At 32.1% G+C, this 13609-nt stretch overlaps 1 protein-coding gene across 50 annotated transcripts in view; it reads left to right on the top strand.

Annotated features, from left to right (window-relative positions):
- Positions 1-13609, top strand: part of LOC135733765 (uncharacterized) — a 48575-nt gene that overhangs the window by 19563 nt on the left and 15403 nt on the right. For 40 of the 50 annotated variants that reach the window (XM_073812390.1, XM_073812416.1, XM_073812376.1 and 37 more), the window contains 49 exons: positions 457-489; positions 765-812; positions 1021-1053; positions 1845-1892; positions 2147-2188; positions 2264-2311; positions 2463-2510; positions 2687-2731; positions 2816-2863; positions 3163-3207; positions 3455-3502; positions 3589-3636; positions 3775-3822; positions 3940-3981; positions 4173-4220; positions 4610-4657; positions 4736-4783; positions 4930-4977; positions 5766-5813; positions 5947-5988; positions 6112-6159; positions 6247-6294; positions 6613-6654; positions 6787-6825; positions 6972-7019; positions 8709-8753; positions 9087-9131; positions 9232-9279; positions 9387-9434; positions 9513-9557; positions 9685-9729; positions 9816-9860; positions 9946-9996; positions 10081-10119; positions 10262-10306; positions 10493-10531; positions 10705-10752; positions 10836-10883; positions 10973-11017; positions 11116-11163; positions 12130-12177; positions 12267-12314; positions 12408-12464; positions 12560-12604; positions 12758-12802; positions 13105-13146; positions 13239-13286; positions 13369-13416; positions 13508-13555. In XM_073812390.1, coding sequence (XP_073668491.1) covers positions 457-489; positions 765-812; positions 1021-1053; positions 1845-1892; positions 2147-2188; positions 2264-2311; positions 2463-2510; positions 2687-2731; positions 2816-2863; positions 3163-3207; positions 3455-3502; positions 3589-3636; positions 3775-3822; positions 3940-3981; positions 4173-4220; positions 4610-4657; positions 4736-4783; positions 4930-4977; positions 5766-5813; positions 5947-5988; positions 6112-6159; positions 6247-6294; positions 6613-6654; positions 6787-6825; positions 6972-7019; positions 8709-8753; positions 9087-9131; positions 9232-9279; positions 9387-9434; positions 9513-9557; positions 9685-9729; positions 9816-9860; positions 9946-9996; positions 10081-10119; positions 10262-10306; positions 10493-10531; positions 10705-10752; positions 10836-10883; positions 10973-11017; positions 11116-11163; positions 12130-12177; positions 12267-12314; positions 12408-12464; positions 12560-12604; positions 12758-12802; positions 13105-13146; positions 13239-13286; positions 13369-13416; positions 13508-13555 — 2244 coding nt within the window. The remainder of the gene's footprint in view (positions 1-456; positions 490-764; positions 813-1020; positions 1054-1844; positions 1893-2146; positions 2189-2263; positions 2312-2462; positions 2511-2686; positions 2732-2815; positions 2864-3162; positions 3208-3454; positions 3503-3588; positions 3637-3774; positions 3823-3939; positions 3982-4172; positions 4221-4609; positions 4658-4735; positions 4784-4929; positions 4978-5765; positions 5814-5946; positions 5989-6111; positions 6160-6246; positions 6295-6612; positions 6655-6786; positions 6826-6971; positions 7020-8708; positions 8754-9086; positions 9132-9231; positions 9280-9386; positions 9435-9512; positions 9558-9684; positions 9730-9815; positions 9861-9945; positions 9997-10080; positions 10120-10261; positions 10307-10492; positions 10532-10704; positions 10753-10835; positions 10884-10972; positions 11018-11115; positions 11164-12129; positions 12178-12266; positions 12315-12407; positions 12465-12559; positions 12605-12757; positions 12803-13104; positions 13147-13238; positions 13287-13368; positions 13417-13507; positions 13556-13609) is intronic. The other 10 variants (XM_073812373.1, XM_073812381.1, XM_073812388.1 and 7 more) reach the window with 10 other exon arrangements.

Here is a 13609-nt window from a genome sequence, read left to right on the forward strand (position 1 = left end):
CTTGGACTCTCGCTACCAGACTTTGTTTTTGTTTTGTTTTTATGTGAGTGTCTGGTAGCCACTCGTAGAGGGAGGGGTTATGTCACGGCTAGTCCGTGACATGTTTTGTGTTTTGCACTTATCCGTTTCACCTGGACTCTCATGGACTCATTACGCCAGCACACCACACCTGTTGTATGTTTGAGTGTGTTTGTATTTATACGCCTTTGTTCTGTCAGCCTGTGCCGGATTATTGTCATTGCTACCCCGTCTGTTCCCTGTATTGATGTTCCTGTGTTCCCTGTTTTCACCGTGTCATTCCTCGTGTTTTTATCATTAAATGTTATTTATTTTTTAACTTTGCGTTTGCGTCCTGTCACTCCTCCCGAGTCATGACAGAAATAAGAACATATAAAAATCCAACTTTTAAAATAAAATGTAATGTTAATAATGAATGTGACTGTTCTTTCTGTACAGAAGGTGAGAGAAAGATTAAACCAGCAAAGAAAGGTAAGAACACATTTCATTAATTTGCTGTTCATGGGTAAAATTTTTCTGTATGTAGTTTTATGGAATAAAAGATTGAAAGTATTTCCCTAATGTTACTTAGACATGAAAGGCTGTGCTATAATGTGAATATAATGACAGCTAGAGGCTGTTGTCCAGTATTTATGCTTCAATGAAACCACATAATAAAAATAATTAGTTGCTGAAGGGGTCATACTGCATCTATAATAATGATATAATAATATACATAATTTACTCTAAATTGGTGTTTATCACAGAAGCCAAACCTAGGAAAGAAAAACTAAAACCTGTGGATATTCCTAAAGGTAACATGCATACAAATACCGAACACATCATTTATCACTTTCTTAATGCAATTTACGTGCAAGCTTTGTTAAAACTTTTTTGTTTTATGTTTTAACAAAAATGGCATTACAATAACTTCTAAAACTATTTCCAGCATGACAATTGCAGCTATTTAAACTCAAACAAATGGCTCATTACAGTCTGCTGTTTACCTCATTTGTCTTTCAGATGATGTAACTAAGAAGGTGGTCAAAGCCAAAGGTAAAGAGATTTAAAGCCGCACATAAAGAGATGATTTTAGTGGCTAATATATCATAAGTAAGGGATAATGTAGAGGCAGCCGGTAGTTATTGGGAAATAAGCCCCGACAGTGTGATCAGGACCCGACGCGAAGCGGAGGGTCTTGTATCACACTGAAGGGGCTTATTTCCCAATAACTACCGGCTGCCTCTACATTATCCCGCTTATTACACGGCTACTTGCCATATAAGAAAAAAAACTGGACATGAATATGAATTTGAAACATTTTATTGGCATATTTGTATTATATTAACATTTTTATCCTTCCGCGAAACTTTGCACAGATGCATAAAAAATGATCGTAATACCTTATTAAGATCCTCTGCTTCATACTTGTCTGTCTCCATTTTTTCTCTTTTAGCCAGTCTTTGAGAAGTTTTAATGCCCATTCTTTATTTTTTTGTGTGTTGGCTTCGTAGCTGTCATGCTCTATTTTGTCAAGTTCAGTCTCAGTAAGCTGTCTGTGTCTTGTCGTGGTTGTCGAGTGTTTGTCACAAGATGGCGCCAAACAGACAGTAATCTTTATTGATCTTTATTGGCGCGGAGCGATTTTACTCGTGCAAGTAGTCCGGCTATGCGTTATTAATTTGGAGCGGTTATTATTTGAAAAGAACGAACCTGCAAATGTCTCAACTGACCAATCAGAATCAAGCATTCCAGAGAGCCGTGTAATAACAGTATTTAATGTACTGTACAATACTTTGTCTGTAACAGCCGCTTCACAAATTGAATTAATGTTTGTTATGTCATAGATGTTGAGATTGCCAAAGAGAAAACCAAGACCGTTCCTGTAAAGAAAGGTATATAACAAGTTACAAATACTGGTTTCTGGTATATTCAGAATTAAAAGAGTAAAAGAAAAGCACAAAATAACAAAAGTATTGCAATTATCAAGTGACCTATCTGCAATTAAAGTTTGTTTAAATTCAAATGAAATTTTATATTTGACAAAAATGTTTCACCTTAAAACAATTAAATGATCTGAATCAATGTTAATGCTAGACAGAATACAGTTTTAAGATTGATTTATTGATACAGTATATCACCATTACAGAGGTTGCTAAAGAAGAAGTTAAAGAGACTGCTGTGGATCAAGGTATGATTATTCATCATATTTATATAAACATTTTCACATTTGCTGTGTGATACATTTTTTTAACCTAATTTTCAGAGCCTAGAGTTTCCAAAGAAAAGGCCAAACCAACTCATTCAAAGAAAGGTATACAGTACTAAAAACACATATCTAATGTGGAAAATCTTTTCTGTTATTATTTTAGACTCACTTTGTCTGGAAAACTTTTAGCATTTTTCTATACACCTTAATTCATTAAGGTTTTAAGATTCATCTTATTAATCTGTTATTTTTGCAGATGCTAAAGTTATCAAGGAGAAACCTAAAGCACATCCCCCAAAGAAAGGTCTGTATTGTAAAATGAAATAATATAATCTTGTAGATGAATTCAGATATTAAATTTTTAAATATAATGTTGTATTCATAATCTCATTCATCATGTAACCTCATATGATTTTTTAGAACTGTAAGCAATATACTGCGTTGTATGCTCCTAAAGATCAACCATATGTGTCTATTTAGTTACTGAGGCTGCCAAGGAAAAGGCTAAGCCAGTTGTGAAGGAAGGTATGTTGTAGTGGATCTAAAAAAAAATTTATTAGTACTGTAAATAACAGATTATATCATCAGTTAATGTCAAATGCTTTACAGAACCTGAGGTTATTAAAGAAAAGGTCGAGCCGGCACCTATTAAGAAAGGTACTTTTATGCAAACATAAAATATTTGCTGAAATATCTGGCCTTACATCGACATACTGTACTTTGCAGATACTTTTATGCAACACCATTTATTTAAAGTTTTCTTTAAGTATAATTGAAAAGTTTTGTTTTAAAATTTTTTTCAAATGTATGATTTGCCTCTTTTATGCATTTAAATAGTTGCCTAAAGGTATAAAGACAAAACTGCTGAAGAGAAAATTACTTTTTTGCTAAGATATCCCCTCAAAAACTATCCTAAGATTCATTTAAATTACATAATTTTTTTATACTTCATTTAGAAGCTAAAATCAAAGATAAAACACCACCAGCACCTGTGAAGAAAGGTATTTTTCTTTTTATTAACCAATAACATTGTGATTTTATATTTTCACATTTTGATTAAATGAACGCATGACAACAGCTTTTGTTGTAAAATGTATTTTAAAGCTCAAATGTGCACATTATATATTAATGTGATAAGTTGCTACCACAACTAAAACTATTACAAATAAATGTGACTTTTTACTTTGCAGATTTATGACTTTGTTGCGCTAAATTTGCGTTAAATGTTTTTACTTTATTTACTTTTAGAAAGTGAAGTTGCAGAAAAGAAAGTGAAACCAGCCCCTATAAAGAAAGGTATAAATTTACAGTAAAATTAGAAATCCTGTTTAAAAGAAATGCAATTTCTGTCTTGTCCTTAAATTACTGATGTTTAATTACAGAGCGTGAGGTTTCCAAAGAGAAGGCCATAACAGAACCCTCAAAGAAAGGTAAATACTTTCTTTCAACTATAAATTTAAATGTGTATGGATTATAGGACAAATTGATTATTCAGCTTTTAATAGTCAACAATAAATTCAAAAATCATTGGTCAACCAGTAACAAAACATGTCATGTCATACTTTCAGAGGACAAACCCCCCAAGGAAAAAGCTAAACCAGTCCGGGAGGAGAAAGGTATGACTAAATAAAACATATATAAAAATTTTGAAGAAAAGTAAGATGCAATACAGCATTTCTTAAAATGTATTTCTTCATGCGTGACAATAACAAAGCATGTTGACTGATTTTCAGAGTCTGGTGTTTCTAAAAAGAAAGAAAAAACAGCCAAAAAAGGTATAGTGTTTGTACTATATGAAACATGCCTCATAAATTATTTTTTATCAGAATCTATATATTATCACTATATATTTTTTATTTGTCCTATTCAGAAAATCCACTCCCGTTACAAAAGTTTATTGTTAATATGTTAAATTACACACAAATACAGTATTAATCTTTTACACCTAGTTTTATTTGAATTGTAGAGCCTGAGGTTGCAAAAGAAACGGTCAAACCAGCAATTACAAAGAAAGGTAAGTTCTGTGTAGTATCATTTGTATAATGTATATTGTTTATTAAAATTAGCTTACTTATTTTGTAATGATATAACTAACAGAAATTGTAATATTAAAAAGATTAGTAAAATTTTAATCCATCAATGGCAATTAGTGTCATATAGACCTACCTGTACAGTATATAACACTAACTGCTAATATCTATTGATGTACAAAGCCTGAGGTTTCAAAGTCAAGGCCAAACAAAAACCCTTAATATAAGCTAAAAAATTGTAGAACATTTTATAATGTAGATATTTTAAAAATTGTCAGCTCAGAAGGGTATTTATTTTCTATATTCAACACATGTTAATTCCTGTACGTTAAGGCTTTATTAGAAATAATTTCTGATGCACTTTCTGTTTTAGAGATGAAGGTTACCAAGAAACCAGTGAAACATGTGACTCTTGAAAAAGGTAAGCTTGTCCTTAAACAATATGTTATCAATTAAAAGAATGTTGTTTGTTGATTTTAGTGAATTTTTTATTATTTAGAGCCTAAAGTGTCCAAGGAAAAGGCAAAACCTTCATTTGTGAAGAAAGGTATAACACCATATTTACTATTATTGTGTGACCAGTACTTAAGTTCTATTAAGTAGTTTATGACTTTCATTTACTTTATTTCTTGCACATATACTTTTGCCTTTTATTGAATCTAAATGACAATTTCCTGTCCTTAATTTGTTTAGAGGCTAAAGATATTAAAGAGAAAACAAAACCATCTCTTCCGGAGAAAGGTATTAGTCTTTATTAATAAAACAGGACAGCTTTTATGAGGATTGGTAGTAAAATTGTTATAGTGTCAGAACATTGATTTTCTGAATTATTATTCTTTAACACTTATCTAAGAAGATAAAGATGCTTTAAGCAAACAGCTGAACCTATTAGACATTTTACAAATAGTTTGCATTAGCGATAGTTTTTTAAGCTGTTTTGACATTAGTTTTAGATCCTGAAGTAATCAAAGAAAAGAAACCCCCAAAGAAGGGTAACTGTTGAAAAAAATATTCCATTTATTTATATGGTAAAACTTTACAGTAGGGTTGTGTTTGTTAACAATTAGTTGATGCATTAGCTAACATGAACTTACAATGAACAACACTTCTACATTTATTAATTTTAGTTCATGTAATTTTAGGGTTTGCTGATACATTTATAAAATCAAGCATTGTCACTGTTAACATACGTTAATGCGCGATACCGACGTATCAGAAATACTGATGTAATTTATCTTACAATTTTATATTAATCACAAGCAAGCATAATCTTACAATGTTACTTCAATGTTTAACAGAAACCACTATTGCAGTAGAAAAACCCAAACCTGCACCCAAAAAAAATCTATAAAAATAATCTATAAAATAAAAATACTGTATTTTATATAATTGCCAAACTGCAACAGCAAAGAAACAATTTGAAAGCAATCCTCACCACAATCTTAGAGCCTTAAGTCATTTTGAAAATAGCTGTGTGTGTATCTGCAATACATTATTATAGTCCAAACAACAATTTCTATGTTTCATAGGGCCGGAAGTTACAAAAGAGAAAGAAAAACCAGCCATTTCAAAGAAAGGTTTTATATAGTATATTATGTGTTATATAATTATATATATTATACAGTAACATACAATACATGCTGTACATGTCTATTTTTATTTTTGTGAATTTGGATATCAGACTAGATTCAGTCTATTTTGTGCTTTCAGAACCTGTGAGCACCAAAGAAAAACCCAAGCCAACAAGAAAAGGTACTTACAATCTGTGTTACATTTAAAACATATTACATAATTACACTATTACAACATTGGCAGTTTGAAGAAAGAGCTAATTATTTGCTATCGCTAAATATATTTTCATCGCCGCAATGCTAGATGCTGAAGTGATCAAAGAAAAGGCTAAACCAGCTCCTGAAAAGAAAGGTTTGAGTTACTGGAATACAAAGAGTAAAGATTAATATTTAAAAAAAATGACAATATCCTAATATTTTCTGATCATTGCAATTTCAGAGGCTAAAGTCATTAAAGACAAAGTTAAACCAGCTCCCGAAAGGAAAGGTACTGTGCAAAAAAATGAAAGTTGGATCTACTTAAAAAATTACTTCAATTGGTAACACTTTAAAATTTAAGTTTTATCAACTTATCAAAAATGTTTGGGGTGAAAAATCTTTTAAAAATGACTCAAATTGTTAATATCTAATAAAATTTGAGCTTTTTCCACTTAAATCTTTCAGGTAATTTTATTTTTCACACACAATTACATTTTAGCTGTAATTTTTTAAGTTATTCCAACTTTAGTGAGCTATAAATCCAAGAATCTATTTTTTCTCTTTGTCTACTTGTCTCTAAACACCTTTTACATTATAATAATTTCAGAGGCCATTAAAGAAAAAGCTAAACCTGCTCCTGAAAAAAAAGGTTTGAGTTTCCATCAATTTAATTCTCATTAAAGCTTTCAACCTGGCTTAAAGATCAAGTTTACATTTAGCCAAGTAAAGATAAAGGAAAACCCTTGACAATCTGACAATTTTGACCACATTGTCATTTCAGAGGCTAAAGTCATCAAGGCCAAAGCTCCTGTTAAGAAAGGTACAAATATTATCTTAAATATCATATTGTTTTCCATTAAGCCTCTTAACTTTTACTAAAAATGTGTTTAATCATAAACCAGAAACCATTAATATTTCAAAGGATTGAATTAAACTTAATAAAAAAAATATCTTTTTGTTTTCTAGAGCCAAAGGCTGCCAAAAAGGAAGACAAACCAGCACCTCCTAAAAAAGGTAGTAAGATACAATGGACCAGATTTACTAAACAGGGCAAAATAGTGTAAGAGGGAAATTGCAATAAAGTGCAGATGGTAGTGAACATTTCTCTAGGTTATTTATTGACAAGACGCACATGAACGAAGACAGGCTGTTGATTGGTTTATATGATTGGTTGAGAAATGTTCCACAGGTATGCATTATTTTTCGATAAATGCACACCTAATCTGCAGGGACGGACTGGGGCTAAAAAACAGCCCTGGACTTTTTCCCAAATAGGCCCATCATCCGGCCATTCGGCCCTAGCCATGCGCAACAGACACAAGGATGTCCTGATACTATGCCACAATACTGTCAGACTATTAGACAAGGATATTTAATATTTTGTCCATGTCATATTAAACTTTGATGTATAATAAGGCTGTGAAATAATGAAAATAGCTACTGTAGGCCTATTAAGTTTGTCTGTACAGCTTTCACAAACAACCACCAGGTCTTTGCCAATTCCACAATACTAAACACAAATATGAAAGACAAGGAAAAACTGCACTCTGATGGAAGACAGACAGAAAGTGCAAGCTAGGATTTTTTGGTTAAACAAATATTTGGTCAATTATTTAGCCCCCTTTCTTATTAGCACGTTTAGAGTGGTTGCAATGCATGCCTGATATTTACCCGTTTAATTCAATACCTTAGTCTTCATTGTAGAAGAAAATGTGAGCTCACTACAACCTCTCATATACAATAAAGTCAATGAAAGAAATGAAAACCAATGCAATACGATGAATGTCCACCCACAGACTGTTTTTAAACGGGGTTGGATAAATATTTTTTGCTTTGATGTGTGTGATTTTGGTGAGATGACAGTTGGTTGTACAGTAGGTTACAGTTTGACAAGAGTTTACAGTTTGACAAAAGCAAAATGTTTTGTTTTATTGCGACTGTATACAAATATAAGCAAACACTTTGCCGTTTGAATTATGTCCCATATGAACCAAATGACAGAGTATGTATTGTTTTTTCCACTGTTCAATCGCGCCTCTCTCTCACACACGCGCGTGCGCACACACTCACATCACGTCTTTCTCTAACACTAGTTGCGCATTACGTTAATTTTCACGCAAGTTTTATTTATTTTTATATCGTGTATATTATATTATAATGTCACGTGTCCTGCTACTACTGGCACTTAGCTCTTGCTGATGTGAAGTTAACTCGGTCTGTCCCTCATCATGACCAGGCTGTGGATGCTCAGGCTCGCAAACATAGACGCTCGCGAATTCCGGGAATCCGTGGACCAATCACTGCTAGTAGGCCGACTCTTCTTCCTTGTTTTTTTTACACGTATCAGCATAAAAGTGATCGTATTAGTGCCTCTGCTGTTGGCTGTTCATATTGCGTTATTAGACTTTTTTTTGCCATCGGCCGGGCGACGGCCCTCCGTTGAACGGCCGTTCTGGACTTTTCCAGAACGCACAGATTGCCAATCCGTCCCTGCTAATCTGTAAGGAATAATTGATGACGGGCCATTAAACTTTTCACCTGCTGTGGGTGTGCATTATTTTCGAAAAATTGAGTGGGCCGCCGTGAACTATTCCTTACATGTACCAGTAAATAACGGGCACAAACCTCCATAAATCATATTGCGTGATTCTTATATTATAATTCTTATAAATTTGTCCTAAAATCTCTGTAACCCCTTTTCAGTTGAGGTTCCAAAGGATAAGCCAAAACCTGCTCTTAAAGAAAAAGGTACGTAACAAGTTTTCTTTCATTCATTATAGGACACAGTAATGTATCAGTTTATGTGCAAATATTGTAACCCATTATTTTTTCTCAATGTATATAATGAGTTATAACAGTTCATGTGCTTTAGCTTGGATTTTTGAGATGCTAAATTGAACATAGTTAACAACACCAACATTTCAACTGCTTGTTTTAAGTTAAATCACTGTGTTCTGCAGAGCCTGAAGTAGCCAAAGAGCTGCCAAAGCCAGCACTACATCAACTTATCAGAGAGAATGGAAAAATGTTTTCCTTTCTTTCGTCACTATTTTTAAATACTTGTTTATTCTGCATTTTTAGAAGATGAAGCCATAAAAGAGAAAGCTAAAACACCTGAGAAGAAAGGTTTGATTTACATAACTGTGTTAAAAATTTACCCATATAAAATGTATGATTGTGATCAAGTTTATATATGCTATGTTTTTTTGCATTACCATTATTTTAGACGCAGAAGTCATTCAGGAAAAAGCTAGGCCAGCCCCTGAAAAGAAAGGTTTCAGTTTCCATTATATTTAATTTTTTGTTTTATCTATTTCACTTGTGCATTTATTTAATCACATTATCTACATAACTACTATCAATACTATCATTGCCTTCCAGAGGCTGAAGTCATCAAGGAGAAAGTTAAACCATCTCCAGTAAAGAAAGGTATGAATGTCAATAAAATAATTCTGTAACGTAATTGATGTATACTGTAACGTGATAATTTAACTTAACGTCTTACAGAGCCTGAAATTGCTAAGGAAAAGACACCAAAACCCACAAAGAAAGGTATAAACATACTATAGATATTTATAGTTACTACATTATACCTTAACAAATTTCTATATTTCCTGAAATCTCATACAAATTTTTACAAGACATACAAGTCGTTAATTCTATTGTAAACTATTTTCAGTTGAGGTTCCAAAAGAAAAGGCAAAACCAGTTCCTGAAAAGGAAGGTTAGTTATATGTCTGCCTAGTTAATCTTTCAAATTTTAGTTCTGACACAGAATTTAGTTGATATTAAACTCCTTTATGTTTACAGCACCTGAGATAACAAAAGAAAAGCACAAACCAGCACCAAAGAAAGGTACTTACATTTATTCATTTGAATAAGGCAAAATATGATTTATCTTGATAAGATAATGCTCATATTTTTTTCTTTTTTTAATTAGATGTAGAAGCTGAAACCATTAAAGAGAAAGTTAAACCAACACTTAAGAAAGGTTTGATTTACTGCTGTGTATCAAGAATTCAATCCCTATATGCTAAAATATGCTAATAACATCTTTGCATTATTATGATTTAAGAGGTGAAAGAGAAAGATAAACCAGCCTCTGTTAAGAAAGGTAAATGAACACTACTTCAGTATTATTTTTTCTTATGTACTTTTAGTCTCTGGTGAGGATCATCTTAACATTTCACTTTGGCACATAGTGATAGTGAAAAAAATTTACAATCTCTAAATATTTTACATCATTGCCATTTCAGAGACTGATGTTAAGAAGAAAGCTACACCAGCTCCTGTGAAGAAAGGTATAGATCACAATAAATCTGTTTGTATGAACGCATTAAAAAAATACTGTTTCTCAGAACCTGAAAGCACCTAATGTAATGAAAAAAAAATTATTATTTAAATATTTTGCCATCTAGTCAATAAATTAACTTAAAAGGTAAGAATGGACAGTCATAAACCTTTATTTGAATGTTTTTTATTTAAAGTCATCAAAGAAAAGGCCAAACCAATCCCTGAAAAGGAAGGTTTGTTATGAGTCAAGTGAATTTTTTTTCGCAAATTTAAATACATTTACATTTATTCTGAATAAACGTAAACGTCACTTTATTCCAGGCTATATTCATGTGAAGTAATTATGTTAATGTTTTTGGCTTTATAGTGTCTGATAATATAAAAGTTGTATTTTTTGTTGTTTCAGAGGCTGAAGTCATCAAAAAGAAAGTTAAGCCAGCCCCTGTCAAGAAAGGTTTGCGATTGTTGTTTTACAACAAACAAACTTAAATACAGAGAAAAACAAATCTAAATATTTTCATATAATTCCTATTTCAGAGGCTAAAGTTATCAAGGACAAAGTTAAACCAGCTTCTGTAAAGAAAGGTGTGAAATATTGATGAAATCATAATTTGGGGTAATTTCAGAATGTCATATATCTTAAACATTCTTATTTTCCCTGTAACCTTTTTCAGTTGAGGCTCTAAAAGAAAAGACAAAACCAGACCCTAAAAAGAAAGGTAATTATCTGGTTGTTTATTCTTGTTGATTTGATCAATATTAAATATTAAAAATGTTTCTCGGGTTTTGCATTATTTAACCATAATTTCCATTTCAGAGGCAAAAGCCATCAAGGTCGAAGTTAAGCCAACTCCTGTAAAGAAAGGTATGAATAGTAAAAAAAATCCTGCATATAGGGGCGGTTTCCCGGACTGTGTTTAGATTAATCCAGGCCTTAGTTATTTTAGGACATTAAGTAGTTTTTACAAACAAGCTTTACAAAAAACAATACTGGTATGCAGCTTGTGACGAAACAATTACACTTATATATGTTAAAATATGTCAGTACAAGGTGTTTTGAAATTAAAGCACCTCAAACATGCATTTTAGTCTGGGACTAGGATAAGCCCTGTCCGGGAAACCGCCACATAATGTTTTTCATCATATAAAATATTGTCTTATACACTGTAAAACTAAATTGTTGTTACTTCAAAAAGTAAGTTTATATTCTGCCTTTTGAGTAAATTTTACTTTTTATATGTTGAGTCAATTAACTTAAAATTTGAAGGCAGTACGGATACTTACTTTATTAAGTCTAAAAAAAGACCTTTGTTCTACTTGTCAATGTTTTTGGTGTAGAGAAGGGGACATATCATGAAAATCTGACTTTTTCCATGTTTAAGTGCAATAATTGGGTTCCCGGAGCTCCTATCAACCTAGAAAAAGTGAAAAAGAAAAACACAAGTAACTTAGTTTTGGTAAATCATTCTCTGCAAGCATGTGTAAAAATAGGTCATTGAAATCTGGATCCTATTGTTGTGATGTCAGAAGGAGATAATACCGCCCCTTAATCTGTACTATCCAACCACGGCACTGCCATTTAGTGCAGAGATCAACTCATTTGCATTTTAAAGGACACACCAAACGGGACATTTTTGCTCACACCTACAAAGTGGCAATTTTAACATGCTATAATAAATTATCTATATGGTATTTTGAGCTAGAACTTCACATACCTACTCTGGGGACACCAAAGATTTATTTGACATCTTAAAAAAGTCTTGTGAAATGTCCCATTTAAACTGCATTGTTTGGTGTAGTAAGTAATCGTAAATATTTTTCTGTTTTGCAGAGCCCGAAGTCATCAAAGACAAAGAAAAACCAGCCGCACCTAAGAAAGGTTTGATTCTGTGTGTTAAAAAAAAAACAAAGGGTCTGTAAGACGTAAATCTACTTTCTGTAAACATTTCTGTATTATCACCAATTTAGAGGCTGAAATAATCAAGGAGAAAGTTAAACCAACTCCTGTTAAGAAAGGTATTCTTGTCAATTAAATCATTAATGCATGTTTATATGTGTTTTCATCATTATATGATGTTTACTCATAACATAATACAAAACCGTTTACAGCACCTGAAGTTTCTAAAGAAAAGGCACCTGAACCAAAACCAAAACCTACAAAGAAAGGTTTGAATATGCCTTTCTCTATTAAAATGAATATTAACTTAATCCACATGTTCATACCCCAAGCTTTTTTTATTCACGCTGTTGTCCCTTTTCAGTCAAGGTTCCTGAAGAAAAAGTCAAACTGGTTCAAGAAGACAGAGGTGCATATCTAATTAACCTTTTCATTTAGACTCACTAGTTACTATTGATTTTTGTGATTCTGCCAGTTTAAAATATATCCCATTAGGAGTGCTGTTTGAACTGTTACTTTGCTGTAACAAAGTAAAAAAGTTGTCATAACAAACTATTTGTAGAATCAGAGATAACCAAAGAAAAGCGCAAACCAGCTCAAAAGAAAGGTAAAACAACTTTAGTTTATTTCAGAGAATAATGCCAAAACAATGTTAACGCCTGGGAAGTTAAAATATACAGTCTAAAAAAATATTTTCAACCCAGTGCAAAAGGGGACAAATACAGCCGTTGGGTTAAATTAACTTAAAAAAAATGTAATATTTATATTTGACACAAAAATAGGTTAAAACAACCCAGCATAGGTTAAATTACAACACAAAGAGTTGGGTTCATCCCTTTTTAGTAGATTGAAAATAACCCAGCATTTTTTAGAGTGAATACTCATATTTTGCTTTTTATTAACATAAAGTGGTCAAAGAGACAGCTAAACCAGTTTCTATGAAGAAGAAAGGTTTGTTTTACAGTGTTTATAGTAAAAATATTATTCTTAACATTATACTTTTTATTATATGCCTACTAAAAATCTTATGATTTACATTTCAGAGGCTAAAATGATCAAGGAGAAAGTTAAACCAGCTCCTGAAAAGAAAGGTACAGTGCACGTTTTTTTTTTATCTTTTTGTGTTTTCAAAAGCTAATACTACACATTTGTAACATTACATTTTCCTTTCAGAGGTTAAAGTTATCAAGGAGAAAGTTAAACCAACACCTGTAACAAAAGGTACTAAACCATCTCGCATAATAAATGTTAATTTCCACTTTGCTGTATCATGCGATGAGTTAACAAATAATCATCCTGTATTGTTTTATAGAGTCTGCAGATGTCAAAGAAAAGGCACCTAAACCAAAACCTAAAAGAGGTATGTTTCCCCCTAACAAATATGACTTAATATTTATGTGTTATTCTACTCAAT

The sequence above is a fragment of the Paramisgurnus dabryanus genome, chromosome 17, assembly GCF_030506205.2.
Source record: "Paramisgurnus dabryanus chromosome 17, PD_genome_1.1, whole genome shotgun sequence".
Lineage (NCBI taxonomy): Eukaryota > Metazoa > Chordata > Actinopteri > Cypriniformes > Cobitidae > Paramisgurnus > Paramisgurnus dabryanus.